The sequence below is a fragment of the Grampus griseus genome, assembly GCF_964374135.1.
Source record: "Grampus griseus genome assembly, chromosome: 3".
In the NCBI taxonomy this organism is placed as follows: Eukaryota; Metazoa; Chordata; class Mammalia; order Artiodactyla; family Delphinidae; genus Grampus; species Grampus griseus.
In genome coordinates, this window is record NC_139019.1 from 37,541,950 (window position 1) to 37,564,687 (window position 22,738).

A 22,738-nucleotide genomic window follows, 5' to 3' on the forward strand; every position below is an offset into this window, starting at 1 on the left:
CTGTATGCAGAAAACTATAAGACACTGATGAAAGAAATTAAAGATGATACAAACAGATGGAGAGATATACCATGTTCTTGGACTGGAAGAATCAATATTGTGAAAATGACTATACTATCCAAAGCAATCTACAGATTCAATGCAATCCCTATCAAACTACCAATGGCATTTTCCACAGAACTAGGACAAAAAATTTCACAATTTGTATGGAAACACAAAAGACGCTGAATAGACAAAGCAATCTTGAGAAAGAAAAACGGAGCTGGAGGAATCAGGCTTCCTGACTTCAGACAATACTACAAAGCTACAGTAATCAAGATAGTATGGTACTGGCACAAAAACAGAAATATAGATCAATGGAACAGAATAGAAAGCCCAGAGATAAACCCACGCACACATGGTCACCTTATTTTGATAAAGGAGGCAAGAATATACAATGGAGAAAGGACAGCCTCTTCAATAAGTGGTGCTGGGAAAACTGGACAGCTACATGTAAAAGAATGAAATTAGAACACTCCCTAACACCATACACAAAAATAAACTCAAATGAATTAAAGACCTAAATATAAGGCCTAAATGAATTAAAGACTATAAAACTCTTACAGGAAAACACAGGCAGAACACGCTATGACATAAATCACAGCAAGATCCTTTTTGACCCACCTCCTAGAGAAATGCAAATAAAAACAAAAATAAACAAATGGGACCTAATGAAACTTAAAAGCTTTTCACAGCAACGGAAACCGTAAACAAGACAAAAAGACCACCCTCAGAATGAGAGAAAATATTTGCAAATGAAGCAACTGATAAAGGATTAATCTCCAAAATTTACCAGCAGCTCATGCAGCTCAATATCAAAAAAACAACCAACCCAATCCAAAAATGGGCAGAAGACCTAAACAGACATTTCTCCAAAGAAGATTTACAGATTGCCAACAAACACATGAAAGAATGCTCAACATCACTCATCATTAGAGAAATGCAAATCAAAACTACAATGAGGTATCATCTCACACCAGTCAGGATGCCATCATCAAAAAATCTACAAACAGGGCTTCCCTGGTGGCGCAATTGTTGAGAGTCCGCCTGCCGATGCAGGGGACACGGGTTCGTGCCCTGGTCCGGGAAGATCCCACATACCACGGAGCAGCTGGGCCCGTGAGCCATGGCCGCTGAGCCTGCGCGTCCAGAGCCTGTGCTCCTCAACGGGAGAGACCACAACAGTGAGAGGCCCAGGTACCGCCAAAAAAAAAAAAAAAAAAATCTACAAACAATAAATGCTGGGGAGGATGTGGAGAAAAGGGAACCCTCGTGCACAGTTGGTGGGAATGCAAATTTGATACAGTCACTATGGAGAACAGTATGGAGGTTCCTTAAAACACTAAATGTAGAACTACCATATGACCCAGCAATCCCACTACTGGGCATATACCCTGAGAAAACCATAATTCAAAAACAGTCATGTACCACAATGTTCATTGCAGCTCTATTTACAATAGCCAGGACATGGAAGCAACCTAAGTGTCCATCAACAGATGAATGGATAAAGAGGATGTGGCACATATATACAATGGAATATTACTCAGCCATAAAAAGAAATGAAATTGAGTTATTTGTAGTGAGGTGGATGGACCTAGAGTCTGTCTTACAGAGTGAAGTAAGTCAGAAAGAGAAAGAGAAAAACAAATACCGTATGATAACACATGTATATGGAATCTAAAAAAAAAAAAAAAAAAAAAACATTATGAAGAACCTAGGGGAAGGACAGGAATAAAGATGCAGACGTAGAGAATGGACTTGAGGACATGGGGAGGGGGAAGGGTAAGCTGAAACAATGTGAGAGAGTGGCATGGACATATATACACTACCAAATGTAAAACAGATATCTAGTGGGAAGCAGCCACATAGCACAGGGAGATCAGCTCGGTGCTTTGTGACCACCTAGAGGGGTGGGATAGGGAGGGTGGGAGGGAGACGCAAGAGGGAGAAGATATGGGGATATATGTATATGTATAGCTGATTCACTTTTTTATACAGCAGAAACTAACACACCGTTGTAAAGCAATTATACTCCAATAAAGATGTTAAAAAAAAAGAGTTCTGTACTCACTAAGGAGACCCTTACTTAATCCTCCTAGTTTCAGCCTGGCTTTCCTGGAAATTCTCTCTTAACTGCTCCCTTCATTTCCTGAACACTTCTGCAGTTCAATGGTGAAGGATTGTATAAGTAGAATAATTTCTCCATTAGCTTTCTTTTCCAAAATGTTTTATTTTCCAAAATGTTTTTGAGATCTCTTGTTCTCTGCTTTCTCCTCTTTCTTCTAGTTGTCTATGTATTTTTGTGTTTTTTTCACATTATTTTGGGATGGTTTCAGGAGGGAGGAAGAATAAATGATAAGGTCTAACATACTGTTTTCCCACAGGTGTGGAGAATTATTTATATCGGCAGCCTCGTTTCTTTTTAGGTAAAAGAGTTGGAGTGACAGAATCAAGATTCCAAAGAGCTGAACTCCTGGCCCAGTTCTTACTATCTATCTATGTCACCAGGTTTATGCTGCTTAACCTCCCTGCAGTTTCATTTAGTCCTCTGTATATTGGGCAGGAAAATGTAATAGTTGGGACATGTACTTGCAGGTGGCAACAGGAGGGGATGCCAACTATTGCTGTAAGGGAAGAAACAGCTTTCTTTATCTGGATTTATTAATGTAAAGAATAAATGTGGCACACTGGTTGGAGACTAATTCTTTGCCCATTCATTCAGTAATATTTTTTAAAAGTCTGTTATGTTGACCCAGAAATTTCACTTCTAAGATAAATGAAAATACACCTCTGCACAAAAAATATATAACGGTGTTCATACCAGCAGTATTCATAAAACCGAAAGCTAAAAGTAATCCGGATATCCATCAACTGATGAATGGATAAAATTTGGTATATGCATATCAAAACAAAGTACTGAAACATGCTGCAACACAGACGAAACTTGAAAACATTATGCTAAGGGAAAGAAGCCAATAACAAAAGGTTACATATTGTATGATTCCACTGATATGAAATTTCCAGAATAAAAAAAGAATTCTATAGAGGCAGAAAGTAGATTAGTAGTTGGACAGAGCTGTGAGGGGAGGAAGGGAAGGAGAAAGACAAAAGTGAGCGCTAATTGGTATGGAGTTCCTTCTTAGAGTGATAACATTTTCTAAAATGGATTGTGGTAATGGTTGCACAACTCTGTGAGCATACTAGAAAGCAATCATTCCCTTTAAATGAGTGAACCGTAACGGTAGGTAAATAATATCTCAAAAAAACTGTAAAAAAATAAAGCATCTGAGAACGCTTAGCAGGAAAAAAAAGTATATTATGTGCATTTTTAGGGCATTAGGAATATAAAATTGAATAATACTGATGAGGTTGTGAGCTTGAATTATAGTGGAGGGACATACATAAAATATAAATTCTGATGAAACAAGAGGCCCAGAGAGAAAATAAAATGGGGAGTGGTGGAGGTGAAGGTGATCACAATGATTAAACTGAAATCCAGATGACAAGGAGAAACAAGCTATGATGCAGAATGACAAAAAGTGAAAGGAGAATTTCAGGCAGTGGGGTTAAATGTCACATCAAACTCTCTGTGGCAGGAGAGAACTTCAGCTGGTTCTAGGAGCTGAAAATTTACCCTGGTGGCTGACGACAGGGAGGAAGCGAGTGGTGTGTGACGAGGTTGCCCACATAGGTTGAAATTATGCAAGGTCCTGTAGCTCATGTAAGGTTTGTCAAATGTATTCAAGAGTAATGGGAAGACGGCCTCAAAGGACTGTAAGCAGCGCAATAACATCATTAGACACTGGATAACAGGACATGACATAAGATCTCTCTTACCACTCTATGTACTCTGTGATGAATAGAACGGAGGACAATTTTGACTTTCCGTCCTAAAACTGCCTGTGAATACCTAAACAGGAACATCAGCACTGGTGAACCCACGTCGCTTATACTTTTAAGATGTGTCTCAATTGATAGCAGTATTAATTGGTAAAATCAACAGGTACAGAATATAATGAAGAAAAGTCATGCACAAAGATGTTTGCTGCAGCACTGTTTACAATACTGAAATACTGGAAACAAACCTGAACATATAAAATTTGTAAACAGTTGCTAACTCTATGTGTATGTAATTAGCCTTACTTCTTTAGAGTTATAAATAACATCTTGAAAATAAAAACAGGTCTATGTAAATAAGATTGTTAAATTGTAAATCTGAGGCATGCATAATTTTGCTACCTTGCTTTAACTGAGTGGTCAATTATTAGGTCAAACGGTTGAAGAATATTACGAGGAAATTAATGAATAAACTTGAAAAGGGTCACAAAATCAATTTTTTTTTTTTTCTTTTTGCGGTACGCGGGCGTCTCACTGCTGTGGCCTCTCCCGTTGCGGAGCGCAGGCTCCGGACGCGCAGGCTCAGCGGCCATGGCTCACGGGCCCAGCCGCTCCGCGGCATGTGGGGTCTTCCCGGACCGGGGCACGAACCTGTGTCCCCTGCATCGGCAGGCGGACTCTCAACCACTGCGCCACCAGGGAAGCCCCACAAAATCAATTTTTATCACTCAAACTTGGGTGAAGTGTGTCAGATAAATGAGCATTTATCAGATGTCCCTTGTATACAGATGTCCCTTGAACAGTTTCTCTCTCTCTCTCTCACAGGTGTGCGCGCGCGCACACACACACACACACACACACACACACACACCACACACACACAGAGAATTAATAGAGCCATGAGGTTTATTTTGCAAAAACAGAAAATTCCAGGATGAACCAGGAAGCACCGCCATTTTCCCCTGATTTTTTTTTTTTTTTTTGGTGGAGGGGGAAATAATGCTAAGTTGTGCATTAAGATGCCTTCACACACACACACACACACAAAATTATTTTTAGAAGAAAATGTAAGTGAAAATAGTTTTTTATCCTAGTGTATGCAGAATTTTTCTTATTACCACTACCTCTCGTCCTAAAATATATGGTGTCAGCCTAATTCATAGTTTGCTACTTCTTTGCCCAACGTGATAAAATGAAAATTTGTCACAGACCCTGAACATGTTCAGTACTCTTCCTGCAGTGCTGATGGTCTGCCATAATTTGTATGATACTTACAAGAAACTCTATTGGAAAGTCTTCATCCTAAACCCAATTTTTGTCTCCAAGTAAGGGAGTGAATTATCTGCTAAACATAAGAATTACACTCAGGATAGCAAAATGCTCCCATCAGGATCACAGATATATTTTGCTTGCCTCATACTCACTCGGGGACACAGGTTCATTGAGTGGAATAATGCAGAATTACAAATACTATTTAATTTGTTTTCTGGTGTTAGTGTTATTTTGAGTTCTGGTTTTCGATCAAGCAGATATAGTTTAACTAGATTCTGTTAAATGACCCTATGATAACAATGGTAAGTAATAAATGGTTCCAATGCATTTGAAACTCTTTCATTATTATTCACCATGCAAGTTCATAAATACAAGCCCACATAATTAAATATGAATTGGTAAAAGTGCTTCTGCCCAATGACTCAATTTACACCATGTCCCCAAAAGTAGGTTTAAAGGCAAAGTTGCTCAGAAAAAAAATGGAAAATATCGTGTAATATTTTAATAGTATGATCACTATATCTATTAACTGCAATTAAATAATGAAATATTTAATAAAATTTAAAGTTTTATAGTTTACATGTATACTAAGAAAAAGTAACTGAATAAATTCATACCTCCGAATCTTTCAAATAGTTTCACTTTAATTGGGCCTAACAGTTGCTAGAGCCACTAAGAAGAACTGAATTGAATTTATAAGATATAAAAAGGTTCACGTAACAGGAAAAAAAGTAAATTCTTACGGTCAATTTTGGCTGTGTTGATATGGAAAGCAAATAAAATGAGCATTGCTGGGAGAATACAGTGTATTCAGCACAAAGATAACATAGCAGTAGGCTAATTAGTCCTTAAACCCCAGAAGGTTGAACTGTTTTCTCAGGAGAAGCTCCTAGAAACAAGCGTTCTCTCTCTGACTAACTGTTCTATGGAGGAAGCTTCCCTTCACTAATGAACACATCAGTGATCTCTGACATCAGCACAGTTGTAGATGCAACATGAGGCGGAGACGGAAGCCCAGATACAGCAGAATCTTCAGGAAGTGACTCCCATCTCTAGAGTCCTTGTGTACTTACGACACAATAAGCTTTTCACAGTTATTCACACTAATTGATGAAAAGCAGTGGAAGAAATAATGAGTCAAGATATAAAATCTCCTCCCTTACCAGAGGCAAGAGGTTTGCTGGCAATATATATGGAATGGGAGCATTATTTTTAAAAAAAGTACTTATGTAAGCATGATCCAACAAAATAATGTCAGAATCTCTGAAATGACAAATAATCTGTTGATAAATTCTTCTAAGGTAAATTACTCACGTAATAACAAACATCCACAAAAGTCCTCTAGCTATTCTTTCAATGTACTTGAATGATTATATCATAACTATGGATTGGCTATGAAAGCACAATGCTTGACCAGTGTCACTTTTTTATTTAATGAATGAAAGGTAAAGTTTTAGCTAATAAATGTAAAATCACTGTTAGTAATCTCAAAATCATATTTAACCTTCAAATTAAATTATTTGTGTGTGTGTGTGTTGTTCACATGAAACTCAGTAAGACTGAGACCATGTCCTCACCACACAAAAATCAGTGTAATCTTATTTTTTAAGTAACTATATTTTCCCTAGTTTGGGTGATTATATACCATGGGATAAACAAAAACATACAATTTTTTTTTTTTACTAAATTCTCTAGCTCCCCCCCCCAGCTATTTCCAACAGTATTGATGGTATTTGACGCCTCTTTAGTCCCTGAAGGTTTCTAACATCATCCTCCCCTGAGAAGGAAGGGAAATACAGGACCTCTGCCCTACTTACACCAGAGGTAGGAGAAAACTACCCTCCAGACACAGCAATAGCACTCTTGGGCCCAGGCGGGTGAGAGCAACACCGAGCTAGCTCTCTGGGAGTCTCAGTGGGAGCACAGCCCTGCTGCCTGAGGGAAGGAGAAAGGAGCCTGACTTAGAAATCAATCATCCTGAGAAGGGACTAGACCGCTAGCCACAGCGTTAAAGTCCTGACATGCCCTGGAGTGGCAAACTCATGCTACACTCAGCAGTGTGGGGCTGACCAAAGAGCTGCCTGCAAAACTTAGCTGGCCCCGCAAAGGCTTAGGATAGTGAAGGAAAAAGCCCTGGGTATGTTTAATTTCTGGTATCTCCCCCGTTCTCCATGGAAATGTATTCTTAAGTGTCACTTTTTCAGCCACTAGATGATTACTGAGCTTACGTTTGGCATTTGTATGAAACATAGCAAAGCACTTCCCTGAAAGTGTCTTCACCAGGGAAGGGTCTGAGGTGAAGAGATCATGACTATAACATTTCTGTTGTGTGGGTGATTACTCCCATATGGCTTTTCCTTTAGGAAAAAAAAAAAATACTGCCAGAATTGTCTTTCTTATTTTTGCTTTTTTCATTATGTTATCCTGACATGTTATAGATTTTGAGAAATCCTATATTGGTATTAAGATCATGTAAAGACACCAATGAAATAATAATAAGACTTAAACATATGCAAGCAAGTATTTATATTTCTTCCTTAGTTTGTCGTTTTAGAAAACCGGTGTATATAGTACTTGTGAGTTTTTAAATCTATTTTTTTCAGATTCCTTCCAGTTAAAAACCTAAATCATAGTAGCTGTTTAATTTATGTCTATCATTTCCTTTTTCCAATTATGCAAGGGAAAATCAAATATTCCAAACTGTTCCACAGTAGAGTTTGTTTAAGGTATTAGAGCACTCTTTAATCATCTCTCATTTCTTTAAAATGCATGATAAAGTTAAACCATCAACTGATTTCAATTTCTTCCTCTGTTTAGTAACAATTTTTTTTGTTTTAAAGAGATATTTTGTCTCATATGATTCATTTGGGAAAATGTGGAGAATCTTTAATTTCATGAATTTCATTCATTCAAAAGATTTTGGCACAGTATGCCGATTCCTGAAAGGTGGCCCCATGGTTTTTATGTAGTAACTGATGAAAGTTTAATTATTTGATATAGTCTACCATTTTGAAAAAGTGTAGTCTCTTTTCACACTGTTCAAGAAATAAAAGTATCATAAGTAACCATTTAATTGAGTGTGAAATTAAATAAACAAAGTTTAGCATTTTATTTGCATGTAAATATTGAACTACATATATTTCTGGAAAGCTATGCTTACTTTTCTTATTAAGACTGAAGGCTGTTTCCATGTAAAGTTTTTTCATGAAAAAATTATAATATGGGTTGCAATATATTTCCATTGAAGACTGAGGTACAGATAGTATTCTACATTTTATTTCAACCTTTAAAATTCTAAAGAACATGAAAATCTTATATACCTTAGAACAGGGTCATTCATAAGTTTGTTTATAAGTATCTAATGGAGGAAATATGTTTGATTATTTAGTAGATCCTTTTCATATGAACATTTTTTCTGTCAAACTCTTCATTTTCCATAGACTATAAATGTTGTTAGGTTTTATAAGTCCTCCTTTGGACTTTGCTATGTGGTTCTGCAAGTAAGAACCTTACACATTCCACACTTCCTAAAATCCATTCACCTTATTCATAAATAATAGTGGCTACTTATTTCTGAGAATATATGTTGTGTATAGATATCTCAGAGAAGGTGAAGACAGTTAGTTGCTCCAAGGCTTTGTGTAGCAGGAGTATGGGTTTTCCATAGCTAATGTCATTCAGAACTGTGGACAGCTCCCATTAAGGCGTGGAGTTGAAGGCAATGTCCCTTAGCTTGTAAACATAACTCAAAGTAATGCTTCTTTTTATTGCTACATTCGTTGGCTGTTTAACAGCCGCCTATTAAAACTTCGTAGTTTGTGCACACACTGTTTTTCTTCTTTTTCCTTTCCGAACAATTTCAGCAATAAATGGATAGATAGATGTCACCCAGAGTTTTAATTTTGGTTTTTTTGTGGGTTTTTTTTTTAAATTAAAAGCCCAGCCTTCTTCCGGCGCTAATATAACGTGACAGCAGGGTGTTCGCGCACTAATAAGAGGATCTACTTCACGACCTTCATTTGATAATCTCTAAACATGCTTATAACCGAATGAATACTTGGGCGACAAATAAGATCAGGAAATGTCTTAATTTTAATTCGCCGAAGCAGAGTTTCCTTGACAGCTGACAGCTCTCCTGCCCGTGTTCCCGAGTTGGGAAACGGGAAAGAAATTTCTGAAATAGACTAGTAGCCAAGGTCAAGAAAGGGTGTTCCTGTGTTTCAGGAAGGGGGCTCTGGAAACGCCCCCTGTCTCCGTTTCGGGAACTCGAGGCTTCCTGTCACGCTCCTGCCCCACCTGGCAGCGCCAGCTCCACTGAAATCTCAAGTCAGGGACTCTCCAAGCGCAAATTACCAATCCTCAGCCTGCCAGCCACTATCCTGAAGCAAGGCACTGAGGATACCCAGCGACTATAAGCGGTTGAGAGACAGACTAATAACACTCCCCACAGGCGAGAGAGGCTGGACCGGCTGGGACCTGTGAGTCACTGTCTCCGGTCGCCCCATCCTCTCCTCAAACCCAGGGGCGCCTTCTTCCCCTCTGGGAGGGACCCACTTCTTGGGGGAGTAGCGCGAGGGAGGGTGGCACCCCCAAGACGACTTTCTGGCCACTTTCTTACACTCTCATCTCCGAAGGGAAAGTTTCCCTGCACAACTTAGCATCCTCCCATCCGGGGGTCACCGTGGCCTTCTTCCCCGACCTGGCCCCAAAGTTCCTGAGGCAAAGCAGGAGAACCTCCCCGGGGTGCCCGGGCAACAGGAACACATCAGACAACCTCCTCCTAAGTGGAAACTAGTTGTGGAAGAGTCGAGCCTGTCGCCCGAGTGCAAGCCTCCGGCGGCGCCGCCCGCCGCCAGCCCGGCACCCCCTCCCCGCGAGTCCCCGTGCGCCCCCTCCCAAGAGCGGGGAAGCGCGTTTAAGGGCGCGCCCGGAAGGGAGGGTGGGGCGGCGACAGGGAGTCCTCACCTGAAATCGCTGTAGGGGTGGATTATCCAGAAGCCTGCAGTTTTAACCCTTTCCTGCTCCTTCTCCACCGCCTTCTGGCTCCCAAACATGCGGAGGGAGAATTTGTTGACCCCGGGCTGCAGCATGGAGGTGAACTGCCGCTGCATGAAGCCGTACTGCCGCCGGGGCCCCTCGGCGTCCTCGAAGCCCCCGGCCGGCTCCTCGCCGCCGCCGCCGCCGCCGCCGTCCACCTTGAAGCACACGGAATTGCCCTGCTCCTTCCCGCCGGCCCCGCTGCCCCCCGGCGGGGTGCCCAGGCGCTTCTCGGCCGCGGCAGGCCCCGCGCCCGTCGCGGGCGCCTTGGTGGGGAAGACGCTGTTGCCATCGTCCCGGCTGTTGGACGACGAGTTGGGCTTGCCGCCTCCTTCCATGCCCGGGGGACGCGGCCGGCGACGGCGCGGGCTCCAGACTCGCCGGCCGCCCAGCGCCGGGGACACGAAGCGGAGGGGGCAGGGGTCCGATCCGGCGGCCGCCGAGCCCGGCTCTCCGTCGCGGCGGCGGCGGCGGCGGCGGCGGCTTCTGCTTCCCGCCCGCGCCGCTGCTCGCTGCGCGCTTGGCTCCCGCCGCCGCCGCTGCCCTCAGTGGCTGCGCTCCCCGCTCCGGCGCGCCAGGTGCTGAGGCTGAGGCTGTCCGAGCGAGGCGAGGCTCCGCTCAGCCCTCGCGCGCCAGCGCCTCCCGGCGGCTGCCCTCTGCTGGCTGGAAAGGGAGTCTCCCCGCCCGCACGCCGCACGCTCTCCCTCCATTCTTCCTCCACTTCTGCCCAGCGTGACATTGAACTCAGGAGCCCTCGAGACATTTATTCGCACGTGTTGTGAGAGACTCGGTGTATGTTTGCATGAAAAAGGAGAGAGAGTCAGAAAAACAGAGGGAGAAAGACTGAGCCAGCGGATGTATATTTATCCAAAAGAAACAAACATCCTTGAACTCACTGAGACCTTGTCACATTGAATGCCTGTTTGAATGATGTTACGGATCGGGAAAGGGAGATAGGCTGGCTCTGCGTGCAGAAAATTCAGCGTACAGCTAGGTGTACATAAGAAAGTAAGATTTGACAATGGATGATAAATTTAATGAGTGGAAGTGAACTTGTGTGTGTGTGTGTGTGTGTGTGCACTTGAAGGAGAGAGGCAGACAGGGAAAAGAGACTAGATTCTGTGTAACCCAGGGTAATCAGCTGCTTGGGGCTTTTCAGATGAAGCTTTGCACCTAGGGACCGACAGCTGACCTCCTTACACTTATCCTTGTTTATTCTCTCCGAGCTCGTTACGCAGAAGATGGGATTTCTTTCTTCCCAAGGCCACTCACATCAATACGCAGGTCTTCCAGCGGCCAATACTGAAAGAAAAGTGTGTTAGGGAAACCTCACCAGAGCTGACCTAACTTTTCATGTTATGTAATCAATAAAACACACTAAGAGGCATGTATGTTGGGCAGTGTTCACCTATGCCTCACCAGGAAGCCAAGATGTCTTAGAATCTAGGCAGAATGTAATCACAATTTCAGACGGGGGAAAGTATTCTCAAGTGAAACTTACAGCATGCTGCTGATGCTGAAGAAAGCCTTCTGAGATTCCTCTTATTCCCTCAGTGTCTCCCAAACCCAGTGGATCACCTAAAGGAAGCAAGATGTTCTGCCAAACTCACCAGTCCCTCGGCAGGGCAGCCCCAAGTCTGAAGAGCTTCAGGACTCCCAGATGTCCCAAAACATCTGTTCCAGATACAAGAATTGCCTTCCTGCCAGCAGACTCTTTAAAGGAATTCCTGCCCTGCCAAGAGTCCCTGATCTCATGGGTCCTGTTGACTACAGCCACCTATTAGGGGGAGAGGAGTGGGCACTTTGGGGAGGGAATCTGTGACAAGCTGGCGACCAACGGCCTAGCACGAAAAAATGAGTGGGCCGAATCAAGGTGCTTTCCTGAAAAGCTGAATGGGGATGAAGCCAATTGAGACTAGGAGAGGCAGGGATAAAGACAGGAAGACAATTAGAGGCCCCCACGAGGGGTTAACAGGGACTGAGAATGGAGGCAGAGAACCGAGAAAAAAGAAGAGAGAAGCAGAAACTAGAAGCCTTTAGGCCTAGCTGTGCTCTAATTCTGTAAGATTCCCCTTTCCATTCTACTTACCATAGTCTATGCTAAATCTCTTTGTTCAGTGAGCTCCAGCCTGACTCAGACACCATATGTTTTCAGCTAATCAAAAACCAGAATCTTAAGAAACAAGCATAGGTGGTCAAATTTCAATGGTAAGACATAAGGAAAATAGGAACCATATAGTGCTGCGATCTATCAAAGTAGGGACTTTGGAAATCCAAGAGGTCAGGTGAGGATACCAGGTGCTGAGGGAAGAAGGAAGCCAAGGGGATAGATAAAACCCAACACTGCCTAAAGCACAGTTCTTCCTAAGAAAGGCTGGATTACTCAGGCAGCTTCTCTTTATTAGACTAAAGATGTTCCCTACTTTTCTCCCATTCTGCAGGCTTCTCCAATCCCTCTATTTTCAGTCATGAGTGTGACAATGTATATTTTAGCATAAATTTTAAATTTTATAATAATTTAAAAATATACCATCAAAAATGTTATGCTAACTGAGTTTAAGTCACTTTCTGTTTTCTTCAAGCCAATCCTTCTATTTGTTCTTTTTCAACTTAATCATGATCAGGCAGTTATTTTTGTCAGAATTTTTCTCAGTTTCAACGTCTGTACTAAACTAATATGACAGAATTACTGAAAACTAAGTTTTCAAAATAGAACAAAGAAATGTTTAAACAGGGTCACAAACCATTCATTGGTTGTTCCAGGTATAGCTTTTAGGCCATTTTTCATTCATTGAAATTCTCAAAACAATATATTGTTTTTTAAAATTTGGAGAATATGTATATTATACCTGTTTATTAACTTAAAGTTGCCAGCAATAGAAAAAGTCAAGTTTCTTCACTATCCTTTCAGACTGTTGATATAAAGTCATTTAGAACGTGGACTTACATTAAAAGCTTCCTTATAAAAAGAGAGAAGTTACAAGAAGATTAGAACAGAGTGAAAGCTATAAAAGAATGAAAATAATGAGTGACAGACAAGATAGACAGAATTAGCAAATGTGTTTTAGAATGTGACCCAATAGTGAAACAACTTCTGTGGCTAGCACAAATTTCTTTCATTGTTTAGTTGTTCTATTCTATTTCTGAATTCACTGAATGAATTAGAGAAGTTTTGACCAAGGAAGAAATTAGGGACTGATTATTCGCTCAGAGTGAAATTGAGGAGATAAGGGCAAGTTAGGGTTTGCACCTGTTTATCTTCCTACTCTCAAGCCCCAGACCTAAATTTTACTTTCCTGTTTTCACTTCCTCCTCTCATCATCCTATCCCTCCTCTAACTGCTCCAGACACATATGTATCATACCCAGAATAGGCCTGAATTTTGAGGATAACCTCTCCTCAACTTGTTTCCATGTCTGTTCATTGATAAACCATCTCAGGCTGAAATCCATAGAGCTAAATTAGAGTGTTTTCTTTTTTTTTAAGTCATCTTAGAAGGAGGACTACCATCACGTTTCATTCTACGTCATTAGATGCTCATGATGTCAAAGTGCCTTGTATTTCAAAGGAATTTGATTTCTGAGGTCTCATCAGAGAATATCAATTATGAATTCATTTCATGAGAATGTCCCTTTAGTAGTTATAATGAGGGTTGTGCAGTACATACAAGGATCATGCATCTTTTTAAATGTTCTCTGTTTCCTTTAATATTCTGCTTAGAATCAAATTGCAGGCAGCAGCAGCAGATTAATATGAAACTAAAATAAAATCTCCATGCAGCAGACGCAAGCACATGTGAAATGAGACCAAAAAAAGATAGATGGGCAACTTGAAGTTTGACAGCTTATTGGAAAATTCTTAGTGAAATTTAAAGGTTTAACGGGTAAAACATTTCAGTCCCCGTACTAGGATAGAGGAATATGTTAAATACACATTTCACATGTAAGGAAATAGAGTCAAATCTGTCTCTGTTGAAGAAGGCAATGGCTTACCATTGCACTGAAAAGAACAGCTGACGAAAGGCAGTCTCACAGCGTCTCTGTCTCGTGCACAGGCAAACTTGAGTGTCTATGTGGAAAGCAACCGCCAATATCATGCTTAATGTGAAACACTAGTGCTATTAAAGTCAGAACAAGACACTCAAACTCAGCATGTCTGCAATATATAGTATTTTCAGTTGATAATATTGCCTCCCTGGAAAACCAGAAGAATCAGCTGCATTACCATTACAATTAATAATAGGATTTAGAATAACAGAAATTAGAAAGTTCATACAAAGTAAACATGGAAAATTCATGAAAGGCGAAAGGATGGAAAAATATAGTCCATGCAATAGTAACCAAATGAGAGAAGAGCTAGCTATATTAATATCAGACAAGATAGACTTTAAATCAAAAAGTTATAAGAGACAAAGGACATTATATATTAATGTATAATACAGCAAAAAGACATAACAATTACAAACGTTTACACACCTAATGACAGACCATCAATATATATGAAGCAAAAACTGACAATTGGAGAAGTGGACAGTTCTATAATAATAGTTGGGGACTTCCAAACTCTACTCTCAACAATGAACAGAACAACTAGAAGATAAGTAAGGAAACAGAGGACTTAACAAAATAAACCAACTAGATCTAATAGACACATACAGAACATTCCCTACAGCAACAGCATACACATTCTTCTCAAGTGCACAGGGGACATTTTCCAGGATAAACCATATGTTAGCCCACAAATTAAGCCTCAATAAATTTTAAAAGATAGACATCATACATAGTATCTTCTCTGACCACAACGGGAAGAAGTTAAAAATCAATAACAGAAATAAAACTGGAAATTTCACAAATTTGTGGAAATTAAACGGCACACTCTTAAACAACCAATGGATCAAAGAAGAAATCACAAAAGAATTTAGAAAATAGTTAAGATGAATGGAAATAAAAACAGAGCATACCAAAACATATGGGACACAATGAAAGCAGTGCAAAGGGGGAAACTTATAGCCATAAATGCTTACATTAAAAAACAAGAGAGGGCTTGCCTGGTGGCGCAGTGGTTGAGAGTCCACCTGCCAATGCAGGGGACACGGGTTCGTGCCCTGGTCCAGGAAGATCCCACATGCCGCGGAGCGGCTGGGCCCGTGAGCCATGGCCGCTGATCCTGCGTGTCCGGAGCCTGTGCTCCGCAATGGGAGAGGCCACAACAGTGAGAGGCCCGCGTACCGCAAAAAAAACAAACAAACCAAAAAACAAACAAGAGATATCTCAAATCAACAACCTAACTTTACAAAATAAGGAACTAGAAAAAGGAGAACAAACTAAACTCAAGTTATCAGAAGGAAGGAAATAATAAAGAGTAGAGCAGAGATGAATGAAACAGAGAATAGAAAATAATAGAGAATATTAATGAAATTAAAAGTTAGTTCTTTGAAAAGATCAACAAAACTGACTAACCTTTAACTAGATGGACTATGAAAAAAAGAGATTTAAATTACTAAAATAAATTGAAATGGGGACATCACTACTGATTCTACAGACATAAAGAGGATTATACGAGAGTACTAAGAGTAATTGTACGCTAACAAATTGGATAACCTAAATGAAATGGACAACTTCTTAGAAACCCAAAACCTACCAAGACTAAATCATGAAGAAATAGGAAATGTGAATAGACCTATAACTAGTAAGAAAATTGAATCAGTAATAAAAATTTTTAAAAATCTCCTCCCCCCAAAAGAAAAGCCCTGGACCTGATGGCTTCACTTTGGTGAATTCTACCAAACATTTAAAGAATAACAAATGCCAGTACTTAAACTTTTCAAAAAAGTTGAAGATTACAAAACACTTTTTAACTCATTCCATGAGACTAGCCCAACCCTGATACCCAAACCAGACAAATAAACTACAAGTAAAGAAAACTATATACCAATATCCCTATGAACACTGATACAAAAGTCCTCAACAAAATAATAGCAAACCAAATTCAGCAGCATTTTAAAAGAACTGTACACTGATCAAGTGGGATTTATTCCTGAATGAATATTTCGACATAAGAAAATCATTCAATGTAATACATCACAGTAACAGAATAAAGGAAACAAACTCACATGGTGATTTCAATTGATGAAGAAGCATTTGACAAAATCCAATGCTCTTTCATGATTAAAAACCTTGAACAAACCAGGATGGAAGGAAACCACCTCAACATAATAAAAACCATATATGAAAAACCCATAGCAAACATTGTATCAATGGGAAAGATGGAAAGTTTTTCCTCCAAGATCAAGAACAAGATAAGGATGCTTGCTTTCACCACTTTTATTTAACATAGTACTTGAGGTTTGTTTTGTTTTTTTGGATAAATTTTTGGCTATTAATTCCTTTTATATATCACTAAGCATTTCACTGCTATAGGGATGATCACAGCACATTATAATTACTGATTTGTATCTTTTATCCTAGCGTGTGGGCAATATTAGTTCTATAGCTTCTAATGATAATACCAGCTTACTCAGTCCTGGGCCCTGTGCAATGTGCTTTACAGATATCTATCTCACTTTAAGTTCATAAGGCAGAGATTGTCTCTATTTTACATGGTAGGATAAAGGGCTAACTGACAGAAAAATGTGACACAGCTTTTATGTGACGGAGCTACCGCTTGACCATGCTGCATCTAACTCCAACACTGCCTATGCCACTAACTGAAATGATGTGTCTCTTGTTTTAATAATAGCTGGATAGATATAGATATTTTTTCAAGCTCACGTTTCTTGGCATATTTTTTTTAATTTTTTTTATTATTTATTTTTGGCTGTGTTGGGTCTTCATTTCTGTGCGAGGGCTTTCTCTAGTTGCAGCAAGCGGGGGCCACTCTTCATCGCAATGCGCGGGCCTCTCACTATTCCAGCCTCTCTTGTTGCGGAGCACAGGCTCCAGACGCACAGGCTCAGTAGTTGTGGCTCATGGGCCTAGTTGCTCCGCAGCATGTGGGATCTTCCCAGACCAGTGCTCGAACCCGTGTCCCCTGCATTGGCATGCAGATTCTCAACCACTGCGCCACCAGGGAAACCCTTCTTGGCATATTAAAAATTATTAAATATCTCGTCACCAGATGAATGAATTAATGAATAAGCAAATAAATGAACAAGACAAAATGGGGTTAATCATTTGCCGATGCTGAATTGATGGATTTTACTTTCCTTCTTAAAGTTGTATTTTCCTTTAACCTTTCATTTCCAAGGCCAAACCTCATGACTCATTGTCTGAAAGAGAGGAGGTGGTACTGTCACCAACAAAGAGGCCATTGATCACCTTTGAGTCTCAGAGCTGACTTTCTCCACCTCCTTAGCAAGAAATTTCAGAGTCTGGAAATGAAGTTGCATACTATTTTAAGTGAGACTATTATTGTTCTGAATCAATTAGAATGCATAAGTTGGGTTAAAGAAGGTTAATTTTTGTGATTCTTGTTGTCTCTAGCAATTGACAGACCCTACTTGTTGAGATTTTGTTTACCTGTTTTGTCCCCCACCCCTCACACCCCAACAGTGGCAATTGTTACTAAACCGACCCATTCACATATCCTCTTCTTAAGATTTTTATAAACAAAAGCTTTTATTCTAAAATAAATGACCTTGAATTGGGGATAAAATTTTAGCTAGAAAAAAAGAGGGTAAAGAATCCCACAAAAGGACAAATTTTTGACCTTATTGGAATTGAGAAATGAATTAAACAACATCACTGTATTCTGAAATATTGGTGTCCATTTTGAGAAGCTTACTTTTTTGTTAAAAAAATATTGGATATAAATATTTTAATATTGCAGGAGACAGCCTTCTGCTGATTTTCTTGGTCTATAATCCCTTTCTCTGAGATGGAGCCCTTTTCAAATTCCACATGGTTAGGATTGGGCTCTAATCCCTGGACCCTGCTACCCTTTCCTCCCATCACAAGTGTGGGTGCTTGACTCAAAGCCAGGTCATGAAAGTTATTCTCCCAGAACCTGAGCTCTTCAACACAGACTAAGTGAAATTGGCAGCTGGGGCTGAGTTTTCCACAATAACAATGTAGAGATGCACTCCACGGATTCTCCTACAGGAATTCCATAGGGCTGCCCTCATTTGTGTCTCACTGTTCGGATCTTCCTTAAATTATGTGAAGCTCTGGGCTGTAGATTCTTTATTTCTCCCTCCAGAATTAATCTCTGCCCCCTTCTCATCTCCCCGTGCCCCAGAGGCTGAGAGCCATGGCCTGCCCATCACCAGAACTCCATATACTCTGACCTCTCAAGGCCAGTAGGAGGGACCAAGAGAAAACAGAAGGGCAAGAGGAGAAAAAGAAGCAGGTTTTTATTCCCCTTATGCCACTTTACTCCCTTCCTTTCCATGATTCTGTCCTGGGCTGATTTACTCTGTGGCCACAGCACCTACAGCCTTCTCAAGGGCTGTAGCTTCGCGCCCGGTGTGGTAATAACCACCACTTCAGGAACAGTAATGCCTCCCAGCTGTGCCTATTCCCGCATGGCTGCTTTACCATCCTTGTGGGTCTCCTTAACTCTGCCCATATCTCTGCATGCCACATCTCCTCTCATTAAAATATCTTCAATGAAATCTGCTGAGTGTGCCACCTTTCTCTTGCCAGGATCTTGACTGGTAAAGCTTCCTAATACATGTCTAATAAATTTCTAATAAATTCCTTTGTCAGCGTTGGCATCTTTTTTGGGTTTTGTTTTTGGTTTTGGCTGTGCCATGCATCTTGTGCGATCTTTGTTCCCTGACCAGGGATCGAAACCAGGCCCCCTGCAGTGGAAGCACGGAGTCCTAACCACTGGACCACCAGGGAAGTCCCAAAGTTGGCATCTGTTTCCCACACCAGAGAACCCACAGATCCTTCGGGCTTTTTGTCTCTCTATATTCATCAAAATTGTTTAGTTTTCATTATATGTATATGTGAAATTATGAACTAACTATATATAATTCAATACACATTCTCTAAGAATATTATTCAGCAACACCTGTTTGTTTGTTTGTTTGTTTTTTGCTGTACGCGGGCCTCTCACTGTTGCGGCCACTCCCATTGTGGAGCACAGGCTCCGGACGCGCAGGCTCAGCGGCCATGGCTCACGGGCCCAGCCGCTCCGCGGCATGTGGGATCTTCCCGGACCGGGGCACAAACCCGTGTCCCCTGCATCGGCAGGCGGACTCTCAACCACTGCGCCACCAGAGAAGCCCTCAGCAACACTTGTTTTTAGAGAAGTTTCTTAACCCATATCTGCTTTGGTTAACAATCTTTGTGAAACATCAACTATAACTCTAATATACATTCCACCTGTTCAGATTAAAAAATGGTTTTATCACTGATCTCTCTGCCTCACTTCCACCTTTTATCCAATCTGTCAACAATTCCTATTTTCTCTACATTCTAAATCTGACCTCTTCTCAATCCTTTGCCTCTTTACAATTTAAATTCAAACTCTCCAGCCACAATGAGTCATTTACAACAGAAGCCAGGCCAGCTCATTTCTCTAGTCCCAACCCTCTCAGGGGATGACTCTCCCAGTAAAAGCCACAATCTTGACAGTGGTGCCTGAGCCCTGTCACCTCTCTGACCCCATTGCCTACCAGCCTGCTCCCTCAAACTCTGCTCCAGCCACACAGACCTCCTTGCTTTTCTTCAAGCTTCCAGGCATCCTTCTACCTCAGGACTGGCAGATGTTGTTCCTTCTACCTGCGATGTTTTTCTCACACTTCAAACAGGTGTTTGCTTGAGGTGTTCTTCTCAGTAAACCTTCCCTGATCATTTAACGTAAACGGCAACTCTTCTTATTTCTTCCAGTCTCTTCCTTGCGTTATGTTTCTCCTCTGCTCTTGACCCCAAGTGACATGCTCAATATTTTACCTCTTTATTGATTAATTGCTTGTCTCTCCCACTGGAATGTGAGTCCATAGGTTTTATTCACTGCTGTGTTCCCAGGATTTAGAACAGTGACTGGCACCTAGTTTTATTCAATAAGTTGGTTTTGAAAAAATGAAATAATAGGCTCATTTTCTCCCTTCGAGGTAAGAAACTTATAACAAAATATAATTAATTATGTATTAGTAATTACATAATTATTGCAATTCTTATTTTTAATACAACGGACTAGAGGCTTAAGAAGATCCTCTTACCAGGTAGAAGGAAATTCACAGACTACTGTTCTTCTATCTTCATCTGTATTTTTGCTGAAATATCACCTTATAGAACAGGATCATTTCATGACAAATCATATAATAGCAGTAAAATTACTGAGTCCATATTATAATTGAAAATGATTCAGGTGACTTAATGCAAAGGAGAACGGACTTTAAATTTTAGATTTAACAATATTTTTTCTAGATAAAAGAGAAGAGATATTAGTATATTATTACATAGATACTAAATAGAATTTGGGTGAAGAAAGTGCTATTTATAAACAATATCTTGAAAAAGTAAATTTTCTGTAGAAATAGAAGTTGGCAGCTTATTACAGCATATTAGAAGTTGAAGGAATTAACAGTAAGTTATATTGGGGTCTTTAAATGTGTAATAAATGAACGAAAGATCCTTATTCATCGGCAGCCTTGGAGATAGTTAAATGATACAAATCAAGTCACTTATCCAGGACCATTGATTGACCAGACTTCTCAGGAATAGCAAGTCTTGAAAATAAGTCAAAGTAATCATCCCAAGGGTGGTCCAAAGAGTCAGAAACTCACAGATTCACAGAGTACCAGAGCCTGAAGTAGCTTTAGGCAACCTGAGTACTGGCCCTAGAGTTCAGTTGAAATAATTGGTACTACGGGTTATGAATGAATGAAAAACACTTTTTATTTTTGTGGGTTGACTTTGGATGGAAGTTGGCAGTGTTGGTAAGCAGTGCATGGAAAGTCGGTCAATGAGCCATCAAAAGCCTGCTTGTGTGAAGACTGAGAAGCTTCCTAGGGAAACTCATACTAAGGAAAGAAGCAGGCGTCATAAACCTGAAGCTCTAAAACAACCACAAGATGAAGGATGTGGTGATTCTGAGACCGTGTTAGTGCCTGTTGCTCAGCCGTACCCCTACCCACACTCACGGATGGCTGAATATCCTGGAGAGAGGAAATGAATGGACTGTTCACTACAAGCGTAAAACATAAGGGAAATGGATTATTGGGGTGCTTATAGCAAAGCGTAATGGGGAGAGGATGGTCCTCTCTATTCTGACTCACACATACTCATATATACCCTTGTCACACGCAGAGCACCAGCAGCTTTGACAACACAGTGGCCCCCAGCATTAGAGGTGTGTCCCCTGGGAGGAAGCAGAGACCATAGAGTCCACTCAGAGATGCCCTGTCTGCCACACACAGGCAGCTCACGGCAAGGTCTTCCGTGCTTGTGCTCCCTGGAACAGCAGCCCTACTGAGCGTGAACTTCTTCTTGAGCATAAAGGCAACACCCTCAGGGACTTCCAGAAATATGCAGTCGGGAGGAAGGTGGTTAAGAACAAAGAACGTTTGAGTTGCTTCTGAAGATAACCTCAGCTTTACTTACCAGCTGCTAAGTAAGTGAATAAGTATGGGTTACATAAGGAGTGATTTTTCCTCCTCTCAAAATCAGGCCTTTCACGAAAATGATTCTCTACGTGAAGATCTGCAAAGATTTATTATTATTATTATAGTTTATATCATTGAACATATGTATCTTCAATCAAATGTGTGTAAGTACAGGTGTATAAGGAAAACCTGGGACAACAGACTAGCATAGTAATTCTGCCCTTTAATTATTTTACTTAATTAAGAAGACAGCAATAACTCTCCTTCGAATGCACGTGAATGAATTTTAAACCCAGTGAGTAATATCAAGTCAGCTCTAGTTTATTTGGACTAATTGGAGATAGCAGCTAAACGGTGAAACTGACTTCAGTGATTTTTTTACTTCTTAGCATCCAATTCTCATATCTAACAGCCTTCCAATTTCATTTTGAGAAATGACCTCCCTGATTATGAGCTGTCTTGGTGGCACGTTGCATTAAGTTTCTCTGTCCTCCCCTGTGAAATGTGAAATAATGCAGAGGCTTTTAAGAGACAAATCTCTTTTCTCACCATTCCAGGACAGCCAAGGGAAGAACACATGATCTGAGCTCTCTCTCTCCAGCGATTTTGAATCCTAAGTAGTGTGCAGTAAGGACAGAAAAAAAAAATGCATATGATTTTGCCTACATATTCCAGTAGTGGCACATGAATGAAACTTTTAAGCTCTTCCTGCCTCAAAATACCCTGGATATACTCGTTTTCTGTACTGTTCAAACTGATTTCTTCAGCTTTCTCTTCAATCTTATGGATTTTCTTTTTGCTAAAGTTAATTTCTGTGACTTATAACCAATTATCTTGACATGGACATCAGGTTGCGCCAGAAGTGTGTGGTGTCAGAGTGGGGTACAAATATAGACTACTATGGTTTGAATGTTTGTGTCCCCCAAAATTCGTATGTTGAAATCCTAATCCCAAGGTAATGGAATTAGGAAGTGGCCTTTGGAAGGTGACTAGTTCATG

At 40.7% G+C, this 22,738-nt stretch overlaps 1 protein-coding gene across 1 annotated transcript in view; it reads right to left on the minus strand.

Annotated features, from left to right (window-relative positions):
• Positions 1–10,523, minus strand: part of HCN1 (hyperpolarization activated cyclic nucleotide gated potassium channel 1) — a gene marked incomplete at both ends in the record, with an annotated part of 366,245 nt that extends 355,722 nt beyond the window's left edge. Inside the window, one exon of the mRNA XM_082651315.1 lies at positions 10,114–10,523. Coding sequence (XP_082507441.1) covers positions 10,114–10,523 — 410 coding nt within the window. The remainder of the gene's footprint in view (positions 1–10,113) is intronic.
• Positions 10,524–22,738: the final 12,215 nt, after the last annotated feature.